Source organism: Heterocephalus glaber, unplaced genomic scaffold (genome assembly GCF_053883595.1).
Source record: "Heterocephalus glaber isolate CG9 unplaced genomic scaffold, H.glaber_assembly_v1.0 deba00001504, whole genome shotgun sequence".
NCBI classification, from domain to species: domain Eukaryota; kingdom Metazoa; phylum Chordata; class Mammalia; order Rodentia; family Bathyergidae; genus Heterocephalus; species Heterocephalus glaber.
Genome location: NW_028258324.1, coordinates 6,462,088 through 6,476,081, shown reverse-complemented (window position 1 = coordinate 6,476,081; position 13,994 = coordinate 6,462,088). Strand labels below are relative to the sequence as shown.

At 39.7% G+C, this 13,994-nt stretch overlaps 1 protein-coding gene across 2 annotated transcripts in view; it reads right to left on the bottom strand.

Moving 5' to 3' along the window:
- Col6a6 (collagen type VI alpha 6 chain) overlaps positions 1 to 13,994 on the bottom strand; it is a 166,845-nt gene that overhangs the window by 105,489 nt on the left and 47,362 nt on the right. For both annotated transcript variants that reach the window (XM_087186151.1, XM_087186150.1), the window contains 4 exons: positions 11,731 to 12,306; positions 9,055 to 9,624; positions 2,059 to 2,402; positions 1,893 to 1,971 (listed from right to left, as the gene is read on the bottom strand). In XM_087186151.1, coding sequence (XP_087042277.1) covers positions 1,893 to 1,971; positions 2,059 to 2,402; positions 9,055 to 9,624; positions 11,731 to 12,306 — 1,569 coding nt within the window. The remainder of the gene's footprint in view (positions 1 to 1,892; positions 1,972 to 2,058; positions 2,403 to 9,054; positions 9,625 to 11,730; positions 12,307 to 13,994) is intronic.

Here is a 13,994-nt window from a genome sequence, read left to right as displayed (position 1 = left end):
AAACAGTTGCAAGAAGAATACTCATTCTATTATCTGTGTGTTATAATGCTAGTAAGGGACATGACCATGTAAAATAATGAAACTGGAGACAAGGAAAATTGTAACAGAACTTTCTGTACCCTGATGATTTGAAGTGAATGAGTTAAAGAAAGGCCCAGGAATTCACATATCAAGAAAGTACCTGTCCTGCTGTTGGCCACTACATAGGGAATTCTTGAAGCCACAACTTTGGCATTACCCAAGAGCTTATTGGATACAAAAACTCTTGGGATATCTACCCACTGTAATCTTTAAATTAAGTACAGAATTGCACGACAGAGTACACAGGACTCATCAACTGAGATCATATGTGCTTAATTATATATGGGAAGCCAGGGGTAGAGATACTCGTCCCTATTGAGAGCCATTTGATCCTTTTCAAAGAATATTATCATTTGTTTATCCCTTTTTCAAAGATTTTAAATTTTTGAGGATGTTATTTTTAAAATCTAGTTTCTTAAGTTGATATTCATCTACTGGTTTTTCAGTGGGAATTGGAAGAAAGAATGGGTATTAGAATTCTGGATATTTAAAAGCACTTCCTGGAAGAAACTTTCATGTTGTCAGGAGGAGATACATCTTTTCTCCACGAAAAGAAAACTCAAAACAACAACAAGGGAACTGTCTACCCAAACTAAGTGTTCTATGGTCTTATTCTCAATCTTAATTAAAGTCTCTATTACAGCTCATGAACAAAGGCCAAGTCTTAATAAGGGCAGCATTAGTAAGTAAAAAGTAAAATGAAAGCCTTTACCCTAAGGCTGTAAATTCAGAGAACTTTACAGTTTAAGACTGAGGCAAGAGAACTGAACACAAAAGACTAAGTCCATCCAGCATATGCTCATTAACCTGAGAAGCAGATGTCTTCAGTCAGGTTCCCTAGAAGCAGAGCCCAAGATAAAGATCTGGATGTGCATGATTTGTTGAAGAAGCACACTCAGAAGATGGGGTGAAGAAAGGAGGAGAGTGAAGGGAAAGGAGCTGAGCAAGACACTGTCTCAGCTGCATCTACCTTTAGCCTGATTGCAGGGAGCTCTGGCACATAAACTTTCTGTCACCCAGGAGTGGGATGGGGAGTAACCTCTCAGGTGAAGTAGCCCACATTGGCCATGTGCAATTCCTAACAGAATGAGTGAGTCTTGAGTTGTAGCAGCAATTGGCAGATGGTGAGCCTGCCAGCAGAGGGGACCCGGGCACAACAGCTATTGTGTCCACTTACAGAAGAGTGTTTCTTAGTCAAACCAGAAATACATAGATGCATGTTGCCTACCCTGATCCATATTTCAATAAGAACTGACGATAAGTAAGACTAGCCATTGGTTGTAGAAACTCAAAGCTGGGGGCCAGAGTTTTTAAAGCTCATAAACACCATGGTTGGCCCTTCTGTGGCCAGAAGGAAGTAACTGATTAGAAAGCCCCCAACACATGGGTCAATTTGTCCAGCAATGCTTGCAACTTTGGAAATTTTCAGAGTGCTAGAATATAATCCAATTCTTGCATTCCTTGGTCAAGGAGAAATAGTCTATTCACTTCACTAAAGAAGTAGCAACATTAGATAATGTGGAGCAAGGGAGAAAAGAGATTCTTCAGAAAAGTTAGGAAGAAGAAATACCATCATACAAGACAAGAATAGGCCTTTGTATTCAGTAGTTTCATACACATATAGCATGGGGAGAAAGCAGATGGTAGAATGTTCCAAGCCTTCATTTCCTCAGCACACAGAATAGAAACAATTTCCAGTTTATGGTTGTTTGAATGTCTGGAAGCTTTAGAGCTTGAGTTGAGTGCTGAGATTATAATTTTAATAAATAAATTAATCAACTCCTTTCCCACTCCTCCTCCACTTTCAGTACCTTCTTTTCTAAGTTCATCAGATTTTTGTTCAAGTTTTTCAATATCATCATCCAATCCATCTGAAAATAAAAGGGCCACCTAGGGATGTTTGCAAAAGAGAAGAAAGATGAGTAAAAAGAAATTTGTTGCAACTACAGACCAACAAACAGAATGAAATCATGTCACCTTTCCTCGAGTAGCTGACTTGTTCTGAAAGGCATCCCACAGGGAGCTCAGGAGGTTCACATTGAGAAGAGAAGCACCTTTAACAGTCACATCCTTTAAGCTGTTCAGAATGTTTTCACTGTAGATCTCGAACTTGGGAGAATATTTTTCCATGGCATTTGTCACTTGAAAAGCCACACTAACCTGAGTCTCAGTTCCCACCTCACAGCTCACACCATTGAGGGAGCTGATGGCCCATAAGATGTCTTGAAGGTAAGTTTCCATCCACGGCTGACCTGTGAGCAAAGCCTGCCCTTTCAGCTGAGTTGAGATATCAAATCCAACCACAACATCCACAAAGCAATCTAGGATTCAAGGGAGAAGCACATTTTAGTAAATCAACAAATATCTTTATTTGACTCTCATGCCATGTCCCTTGTTTTGAATTTTTTTTTCCAGTACCAGAGATTGAACCCAAGCTATATCACTAGCCCTATGTTGTTGTTGTTGTTTTTTAAATTTTGCAACAGGGTCTTGTTAAGTTGCTCAATTGCCCAGGCTGGGCTCGAACTTGCAATTCTCCTGGCTCAGCCTCCCAAAGAGCTGGGATTACAGGCATGTGCCACCATGCTTGGCATTCCAGGGAAATTTAAACATTGGAGAAATGATATGGGCATGGTATTTGAGTTTTCTAAAGGCAGTTGATTAGAGGATAGTTTCAAGAAATTTTAAGTTAGCTAAACACACCAACTGTTTTTCAAGAAAAGTTAATATTTTCTTGGTAAAATAAGCAGGAGGGATATTTAGTCTGCTTTGCTTGGATTAGCAGTTTTTCAGGGATTTTTTTATGAGCAAATGCCTGCTTATGTTAATTCCCAGATAAGCTGGTCAGCTAGGTATCTGCAGTTCTTTGAAACCAAAATGCCAACTTCATTTCTTAAAACAAGGGCCAATAACTAGATTCTGGTTTTTTTAGGGTACTGGGGATTGAACTCGGGGCCTTTTGCTTGTGAGGCAGGTGGCAGAACCACTGAGCTAAGTCCTTGGTCTAGATTCATTTTTAATGACAAAAGAGCCAGGTAATTGAAAATATAGGCCTGATATTTGATAATCAATTTTCATCATGAGATTTAAGGTAAAAATCAATATGTTCTCAAAAAGTCAAGGAGGCTGGTCTGTTTACTTTATTTTACTTTATTGGAAATTCTCTTCTTGGATATTCAGAAAGCGAGATGAAGAGAAAAACTAGTTAGAAGATAGCACCAGAATAGGTCCTTTCTGAAATTCCTTTGAATTACTTACATGTCCTGTCTTGAGATGGAAAGTTTAACTCTTGGGTAAACATGGTCTTAACCTCTGAATCAAAAACTATTCATTAACCAAGCCATGCTACTACTTTTAAGGAAAAGACACTCTTGTGAAAAAACAAACATTAGGAGAGATGTCAAAAGACATTGAGTGACTTTGGGAATAATTCTCTAGAAAAATTATCCTAACTTTTTGTGTACATTGCTGAAAGTACTTAAATTTACCTGAGTTTTAGCGTTTAATTAAAATAGACAAATGGTTCCATAATAATGTGATTGAAGAAGAGAATATGGCAGGAAAATCTAGGGTGAGCAGCCATGTATCTGACTACAACTAGAGACAATGCAGTGTATTTCCTTGAAAACCCTGCAGAGGTTCCTGCTTTTGGGAGCTCTTACAAGATTCAGAAACTGGAGTCCTCCAAGGCAGGGCTGGTGCATGAGAGTGAATCTACCAATGGTGATTCAAATTAACTAGAGGTAGGAAGAGTTTGGGAGGTGAGCTACTAAGGTTAAAATTAATTTCCAAATAGAAATATGAAGAATTAAACTAGGATAACAGGAATGGTAATAGAAAGGGAGCAGTAAAAGAAAATTAAGAAGGTGATCCACAGAACAGCCTACAATGGAAAAGAAAAAGAGAGAAGTCGAAGTAAACCCCAACACAGCAATGTGGAAGCCTGGAGTTGGGGCAAGAATTTAGGAAAATAGAAATATTAGTTTCAGTTATGTGCTGATCACAACTCTGTTACTGCTAAGCAACTTGGGCCAAAACTCTTACCCTCTTGGAGCATTCATTTTCTTGACTATAAAAATAAGGGGATTATGTATCTCAAAACAAAAATATAAAAGAACAAAAAAGAGTAGATTGGACTAGGCAGTTACAATCCCTTGTTTCACAGCCAGACCCAAAAGCTGATTCTAATTATCTGACTTTTTAAAAAAAGTCGTTAAATGGAATTGATGATGGCAGATTGTTAGTATGAAGAAACATATTTAGAGGATCAACTGAGATTCTTAGCATGGATAGGAGAGAGATTTGTATGGGGCCTTTGAAATAAGGTGTGTCTTAGAAGAAAAAGGAGAAAGTATTGTCTAGAAGATATAGCTAGTTACTAGAAGACAACCAGTTGATAGAATTCCTATGTTTGCTTCTTCTCTCTGCCCAGAACTTGGAGAGCCACAGCTGCCACTATTGCTTGGTCTTCTAACACCACAGGGGTTAGGGCCAGGCTTTGACAGGACTCTAGAGATCTCCCTGTAGGTGGGCTCCAGGGCTCCAGTGCCCATGTACAGCATGTGTGAGTTCATAGAGGCCCTGGCTCCTTTACCACGCCCAGCCCCAGATGCAGTACACTATAGGTCCTGTGTCTGGCTTCCACAGCAGTTTCCCAAAGGCACTGGATAATACAATCTAGTAGTATAGGTGAGTTAACTCTCCATGGGGTACATACTGACTATGGAGAGGCAGCAGATAGGACGGGCACTGGCAGATGCATCTTCTCTCCTCCTTCTGGACAGGTCTATGTGGCGGTACTATGGGCCCTCTGGTGCTGTCTTGCAGGAGTGCTGTACCAGATGTGCTCTCTTAAGAAGCTACGGCTGGCTCACCAGCACATCACCACTCACATTCCCTCCTTTCTGTATCACTTGTCTTCCACTCACGCTGGCTTTACTTGATTGCACTCTCAATAAAATATTCACATGCAAACTTTGCTTTAAGCTCTGCTAAGTGAGAATTCGGTTAAGACAGGAACATAAAGAGCTCTTTGGGAAGAGAAGTTGGAAATGATTATTCTATTTTTCTCCTTATATTGCTCACATGCTTTGATTCCAATTCTGAGGTTGTCTCTTGCCTCATTCTATTCAGACTGTCCTTCTGTGTAATTCTTTTCAATCCATCTATCCACATTTATGGGTCCAAAAGATGAGAGCTACTCCTGGTTCTTTTGCTAATCAATCATGGTCCCATACCAAAAAGCCAAAACTTACATATGCTCCACATTGCTCCAAGTCTCTTTTAGGTGGATAGACTAGCCAAGCTCAAAGGAAAATCAGGAAAATAGATTTGGGTAAAAGTAAGAACACAGACTGCAGTTGAGTTGCTTAGTAGATTTTGGTGTATGTTGAAACATTAAATTTGAATATAGCTCTGACATGTTCTAAAATATTTAAGTTCTGAAACTAAGGAATTTTGGAAAACGATCTTCCTATGAAGTTACCCTATTACTCCACATATTTGCTTTTATAGGATCATTTTGAGTCACCCTTTGCAACATGTTATGACAAAGCTGCACTCATCAAACCCCCATGAATTAACTCACTTGTAATTGTAAAACATGAAATAAGAAGAAATTCTTAAAACATTCATTTATCAGAATAGGAAGCTGTGACTTAAGAGTTTTCCCTAGGTCTCACAATTATAACTGGGTCACATGGTCTCATTCAGGGATTCAGAATCAGGCTTGTTGTGGCATCCATATGCTGAACCACCTGATTCTATCACTTCCTACTGGCCAGGAATGATAAGTTATGCAGGTTCCTAGTTCTGCGACTAGACTATGCTGTGGGAAGTAATTACGTAGCAGCAAGAAGTTTCCTTAGGGAATAGTAGCTTGTGGGAACAATTTTAAGGACATAAACCCAGAATGTCTTAATAAGCCCCAGTTATTAACTGGTGAAATAACATTTAGACATTAGTTCTTGGTAATGGTAGCATTAGATAACTAAGACAACAACTATATCCAGAAAACAGACAGTTTAATTTAACATCAAGAAAAGAAAAATAAAAAATGTATATCGAAGGATTAACCAGACAAACCTCAGTTTCAAAATATGCTTAGTCTGTTACTTCTAGTATGATCTGGATCAGACTCTAAATATCCTTTAGAGACCCAGTCTCCACATTTATAAATGAAAATAAAAACATAAAGTGCATAGGATATTGGGAAAAGGACATGAGATACTGCATTTAAAGTGCGTCTAGAACCAGGCTTGCCCCTTCATAGATGCTCAAAAAGCATTGTCAGTCACTTCCTTCATAGTTCCATGCAGCTGACCATCCCTTCACATTTTGAATCACAGTGTGCAACTAGAGACCCTCTTAGAGGTGATTTAGCTTTATGAATGAGAAAACTACTACTTAGAAAAGATAGTGACTTCTTAAAAGTCAGGCATATTTTATTAAGAAGCAGAGCCAATGGGGCTAGGTGTGCAGGTCAGTGGTAGAGCTCTTGCTTAAAAGGCAAAAGGCCCTGTGTTTGAGCTGCAGCCAAAACAAACAAACAAACAAACAAAACAAGCAGCAGCAGAACAAATGTCTAAGCTCTAAGTGTAGTTTGATTTGAACCACAGGCTACTGTCTCACTTCCTTGATTTGGGGACTTATAACTGCAAAAGAATGGGCACCCCCTGATTATTTGCATTCACCTTTGAAACTTATCAGCGCTCCAGCCCATCAGTCTTCATTCACAGCTTGGCTACAAAAGCCTGGCAGCTTTGCTTGCTGGAGTAATGACTTCAAATCCTTCTTAATACAGAACACTTATTTTGGCATTCATAACTATCTTCTTTAAATATAACTCAGTTACTATTTAGAATTTATACTTGTTTTTACTTTCTAATTTTTCCTTCATGTGCTCAAGTAGACACTAGATTATTCTAAGATAATTTTCTGCTTAATAATTGGAAATGGGTATTTGATAGGAAATTAATGGAAAAATTTGGCTAAAATAATCCAAAGTATGAGCAGGATATATGAAGATATCCCTAATCAACTACAGGTCTCCTAACCTTTAACTTCCATGTTCTGCACACTAGGTCTTGCAAAGGTGTGAGATTGGACATTAGAAGAGCATTTCTAGAGAGAGCTGTTGTTGAGCTGTGAGCCCTCCCACCATCTCTGTGTGTGGACAGACGGGCAGACACAGAAACACAGACACAAACACAGATGCACACACTCACAAGGAGAGAAGACTATTTCCTTTTTAAATCAAGAGCTGGATGCTTTAAGTGCTAACTTATAAGCCTGGTGAGTTTAAGGAATGAGACACAGGATGGCTTGTTGCTTTCTTTGCAAAGGAGACACAAAAATTTTTGAAGTCTGTAATTCCCAGTGTTTACTGGGGCAAGGTGGCTGACATGCTAGTTTTCCCCTGATGTGGTTGAGCGTAAGAAAGAGCTATTGTGGGCTTCTTTGTTCTCCCATCCAAGGAGATTATGGGGTGGAGATGGGGGGGACCCCAGAGCCCTCAGCAGAATAAACTAGAGGCATTATCAGATGCCCAGAGGCTAAGAAAGGGATAAGGGACCATCTAAATTCAGACATACTTACCCCTCCTCACATGAGCCCCACTTGGGAGATTCCCTAAGAGGTGGACTGTGGTGGGGATGGGAGGATGTAGAGCAGGACACAGAATCCTTTGAAGGACCCATGAACAGACCCAGTTTGGAACACAAGTTACCATTAGAGAAAACCAATTCCTGACAGGTACCATCAAGTAAGGGCCTCTAGACCTCTCCAGACCATCTCCCTTCCCCAGCTCATGCTGCAGTGGTCAGAAGCCAGGGTCAGCAAGGCAGGTGCTGAGCCAGGGAGAAGGTGGAACATTGAAAGGTAAAGAACAAGGAAGTCAACCCTGGTGGGTACTTTTTTCTAGGCAGGTGGGCTGTCCATGGCAGGCTGGAAAAATGGGAGAGCCTTGCATGAAGTTTAGAGTTCTAGTAGTTACACTAGGACAGATGTATTAGTCATCAAGAGGAGGTTCATTTCTTTCTTGGAAGTGACAAGGGCCAAGGGAAGGACTAGTCCCCGGGAATAAATTCAGTAGGTCAATGGTAGACAAAAATAAAGTGACCTTGTAATTATGTCCCAGGCACCATGCTTTAAAAACAGTAAAGTTTAAATATACATGTTTCTCATTTCATCCTCACAGTGATCTTTCGAACTAGGTGCTGCTCTCTTTCACAGTCCATAGATGAGAAAATTAGAGATGTTAAGCAACTTTTCCAAGATAAAAGCCACAGAGCTGAATTTTAGGCCAGGACATCTCTGGCTGCCTCTCAACAACTCGTGGCATTCCTTTCCTTAGTGGAAACCTGGGGTCAATGTTTACCACGTCAATTCACTTAAAAACAGAGCCAACCTATAGAGTGCCCATCTAATCTTTTTAAAAAAGTAGTTACTTCTTCAAGATTCTTTTTTTTCCTTCTATTGGAAAAATGTCAAAATGTGCTCATATTTAAGAAGATATTTACTAACTTCTGTGGTAAAATTTCATAATGAAGATATAAACCTCCTGAGATGTTCTCTCCATTTATAGTTTTTGGCAGCCTTGTAAGCCCTATGGCCAGGCAACCAAAATCCATCAAGTGTTTCTTTCTTGGAGAGTTTTCCAACCTCTGGAACCAGTCACACTGTAAACAATGGCTTTTTCCTCACACCTCTGAAGCTCAGGTCTCCCCACTCGCAGAGCTGACATCCTCCCCTGGGAGGAAGGGAGGGAAAAAAAAAGACATAGGAACTCAAACACCCTGTTTCTCAATCTACAAGCCATAAAAACTCTTTGATAACCGTGGAAAAAGTTCAATGTGCTATCCAGAGGTGCAAATCTAAATCTCCTTGCATCCCTGGAAGATGTAGATAGAGCTTGAGGACAATGTTAGTGTGGGAGTAAAAAAGAAGAAAAATGAAGAACTTATCAATACTTACTGCTCTCACCCCCCGAGGTACAGATGTGACGAACAATCCTTTTTTTGACCTTTTTCAATTCGTCGAAGTTATGAACCGTGAGTTTTTTATCTGCAGTCCCAGTGATCTGGATGAGCTGCTGATCATCCACATCCCCGATGCCCACCGAGTAGATGTTCACACCTTTGTGTCTCAGCTCTTCAGCCGCTTGAGCCACCTCATCTTGGGACTGGCCATCTGTGAGGACCAACAGCACCTGGGGGGTACCTGTGTTTATCCTGCTGCCCATGTCTGGCCGGAAGTAATGGCTCACCTTCTGAAGTGCAGCACCGATGTGCGTATATCCAAAGATCTGCTGGATGTTTTCAATCTGAAAGGATATCTCCTTCTCCCCTATGAAAGTTCCCAGGTGAAACTCTGGCCGGTAGCTATCACTGAACTGGGCTGCTCCTATGTGTACTCTCTTGAGACTGACATCAAAGTCTTGGACAACAGACACCAAAAATTCTTTCATCTTCTTGAAGTCACTTGGATGAATGCTATTTGAACCATCCATGAGGAAAACAAGATCTACTTTTTCAATATCACAATCTACAAAGAAGAGGAAAGGGAAGAACCACCACCAAAAAACAGATTGTTATTTTTTCTTTTTTTTAAAATTAGCATGTGTTTGTTGTACATATGATAACATTCTCTGTGTGAGGTTGGTACATGTACACAACATATTTTAATTCTTTTGTTGTCTCCTCCCTCTCTCCTGCCCTCCATCTTCCCTCCCTCCATTTCTTGGTTCCATTCCCTTTTGCAAAAATTCTATTTCCCTGCTATTCTTTCTTTAAACCATAAGAGCAAATTAACTGTTTATAGCTATATAAAAATGATATTTCCAAAAGTTATGCCTTATTTTATGTGACTCTGTAACCACATTAATTTGGGAGGAAAAAAATGACCAGTTCATCAAGGCAGCATGAGACTGAACCACTCACACATCCTTTCCTATTGCTCTTGGCTTGTCCATTTGGTCTTACGCCATTTGCTTTTCTGAGTTCCCAGAGAACTTGGAATGGTGCTACAGAAAATTTTTTCTCATCTGTAATCTAGCCTTAGCACTTCCAGAAAGCCCAGGGACAGTAGTAGCATAGTGAAAAAACAACCCACATATCAGTTTTGGGACTCAAATATAAACAGATGCCTTATATTATTGACTTGGTCTCTGGCCAGTTGAGCTAACAATATTTTTTCTGTATTAGGGCATATTGAGGTGGGTATTTGAAAGAAAACTTTCTGATCTATATCTAGTTTATTTTCCTCTTCTATCAGCTCCTTTCTGGTCTATACAAGCAAAAAAATACTTACTTGATAGAACTATTTTTGAGCAAACAGCGTAGTATAACCAGGAACATTTCTTTTGTATTAACAAAGCACATACAAAACAATATGAATATGTGAGAGCACAGCCAATGAATGAAGCACACTTGGCACATACTTGTGCATGTCCCTTAGCTTTCTGGTAAGCATTATAATTTCCTTGAACTTCCCAATGATCCCACCACTGACCTTAGTTAATTCTCACTGCAGCCTCAGAAAAGATTAAAAGTGTCTGAGATTCCCATACTCTAGAGATCGTGCAGTAAAAGAAGAGAAGAAATGTAGATCCTTTAGGAACTGGTTAACTCATTAAATTTCTTTTCAAATTCAGAGTTAAATAAAGGGAATAAAGTCTTGTTTTTCTGCTCAAATGAGAACTTCAGTACAAAAATGCAATATTATCTTTTACAGTGAACTTCAGAAAGATGGATCAAATTTTAGTCATTTGACACAAGGAGATGAAAGATTTGTCCCCTTTTAGGTAAACCTCAGAAAGATTTTGTTAGTTATATCAAAGAAAAAGATGGTAGCTGCATTCTAAGGAGACAAGCAACATGAAAGCTAGAAATGTTAAATGATTTTTAAAAAACAAGATGCTGAAATTATGGATTATTAGTAATTCATCTAATAAAAATAGTATATTTTAGTAAAACATGTCTTAGGGAAAAGACTAAGGAAAATTAATAGCACAAAATCTCCTGCTAAACCAAAAGTGTAAAATGGTAGCTGAATGAATGATGAATGAATGTATCCTCCATACATGCAGCCATGCAACCTCCAGCTACTGGAATAGAGGCACAGAATTCCAGACAAAGGAAACCCCACTGTACTTTGTCCTGGAGACATCTGAAGCTGGCTGGACTGAAGTGCTTCATATGGGGCTCCACATTTTCAATGAACCAGGACAGAAAATGGTAAAGAAACTGGGGATTTCTAGGCCCGAAGGAAAAAAAAAGACTTCTGGCAACCATCACTGATTCTTAGGAGGAGACAGATTTTGAGTTCTTGTTGTAAAGAGAAGGAAAAGGAACTAGTGGGTACAAGAACAGATAAGCAAATCTGTGCCCTGATACATAAATCCTGTCCAAAACTAGCGAATTAGAAGAGTTTAGGAAGAAGTGAGTAAGAAATGCTGTAAAAGGTAATTCTCTTTGGGAAAGAGGCTGAAGGAAATATTCCTGAGGTCTTTCTAGCCCTGAGATCCTTTAACATGGGGAGTGCCATGGAATAATTTCAGTTTCTCTCCACTCCAGAAAACTTATTCCTGAAAGTGTCTCCCTCATTTGGTTTTATGCTAATAATTAGGAAAACTTAATTGATAAAACTTACCTACTTTTGAAGAGTTACAAACACTGGCAGACACATCTGAAAATATCCCCTTCAGGCCTCCAAAAGTCTCCACAAAGTAGTACTTGTCACTGGACCCTGCCATGGCTAACAGCTCCACTGGATTGGCACCAGCAATCCCCACAGCCAGGACAAGAATGCCTTTGTCCCGCAAGGCCTGGGCAGTGACATTGAGTTTTTCAGCATCGTGGGATTCCCCATCAGTGATCACAATGAGGACTTGGGGGACTCCCCTGTGCAGGCGGCTTCCCTGGGGTTCTGTAAACATATGGTCTGCAAAGGCCAAAGCCTCTGCAGTGTAAGTGTTGCCTCCCATGGGCTGGTCACCCTGGAGCACTGAAATCACCTCCAGTTTTGTACCAAGGTCATTCAGATAAAATAGCACCTCTGGATCATCAGCATATTTCAAAGCACCAAACCGGACTTGATTCTTGCCCACATCAGCTTTCTTCACTAAACCGATCATGAAGTCCTTCATGATATTATATTCATCATAGTCAATGCTGCCAGAGCTATCAATTACAAACACAACATCCAAAACTTCAATTCGCTTGCATTCTAGGAGAGCAAGAAAAAGGAAAACCATATGAGATTAGCTCTGGAGAGCATGGGTGATCCCGACTTTAAAAAAATTTCTGCTGTTTTCTCTCTGAGGGGTCACAGTACCCATAAGAATGTCAGTTCCCTGGATAACAGAGATGCATGTACATTTCTGCCACCAGTACAGTGATACTCAGGTGAACTTTTAGAACAAGATGGGGGATGTGACACCTACTGCAAGGGCAGGAGGGGATGGAGTGAGAATCACAGATTATCAGAAACAGAATTTCATAAACCTTTGGACTGGAACGAAAACTACAATTCTGTGTAGATGTCCTCATATAAGTGGTTGCTTCAACATCTGCTTTCATTTATGTAAATTTGTCTTTTTATTTTTTAAATCACAGGGATCTTGAAATTTTATTCATAAGAAAGACCCTGGGGGAAATGACCAAGTTAAAATGAATTTGGCAATCCTATTTTTTTTTCACTATTCTACAATGGCTGAGTTTGTAAGGTTACTTTTTTCCTCTTTTTCACTTCTTTGAAATGTCTATTTTTAGGCCCACTTTCTTCCTAAGTTATCTTAGTACAACACTCCTACTAACTTTTTAAACCTGAGGTCAGTGTCATAGATAAGTAAAGCAGGAAAGACTTGGTTCATGTGCAGCATGTTCTATCTAAAGGAATTCATCTGCTCTGCATCCTGGGCACCAACTCATTCATCCTGGACAAATGTGGTGGTTAGTCATTAGGTAGCACATTCTATCTACAGACCTTAGAAAGGTCTGATCCAAAGGTTAACTCATCTATTCTTCAGAAATGGAACTGTGATAATGTACTCTTTTCTTTTGCACCCCCCACCCCAAGGCTTTCCACATGTCTTTCTTTCGTGAGCCAGTTGGGGCCTCATGTAGTTCTGTTGAAAACTCAAGAGCCAGTGTACTTAACCACTGACTGAAGGCCATGTGTGCAGAGATGTAAACCCAATTCCTAGGAAAGGCTGGCTCTACTAAAGAAGGAACTAGGTCCCTTTGGCCTTCAGGTGGCTGTAAAGCTTGTATGGATTCCTGAGAAGATTGCTCAATGTTGAAACCCTTCAGAGTTCCTATTTGTTATAGTGGAGTTACCAGGGAATAAAAACCAGGTATATTCCTCTTTCTACAAAACAGACTATGATCATCAAACTCTACTGTGGGAGTTGAACAGTCTTATTATTTGAATAAGAAAACACTATTCTTCTTCTCCCTTAAAACTCCAGTAAGATCCATTGCCTTCATAGAGACTTTTCAGAATGGCTCTATCATTAACCCCCAGGGTCATAGTATAAATCAGCCCCTTATATTTGCTGACTTTGTTGTTGTTATTTTGTTGGATTTTGGTGCCAGGGAGTGCATCCAGGTACTCATATGTGCCAGGATGGTACTCTACCACTGAGCTAAATCCCTAGCCCAAAGCTTTTTCTTCTTTTTATCATTTCCATTGCCCTCCAGTATCACAGGAAGAAAGTAGGGACTATGCCATTTACTTTTTTTTGAGGTTTCCATTGCTCAAGTTCATGAACTACAGTCATTCTTCTAAGTTTTAGTAAATATCAAAGTGTTTTCACTAACATCTCACTTGACCAAGCACTGGTTTTAGAAATTACAAACCAAAAAATGTACATATAATGGATGCCAAGCCAAAGGGAAATTCCCTTGCCCAGG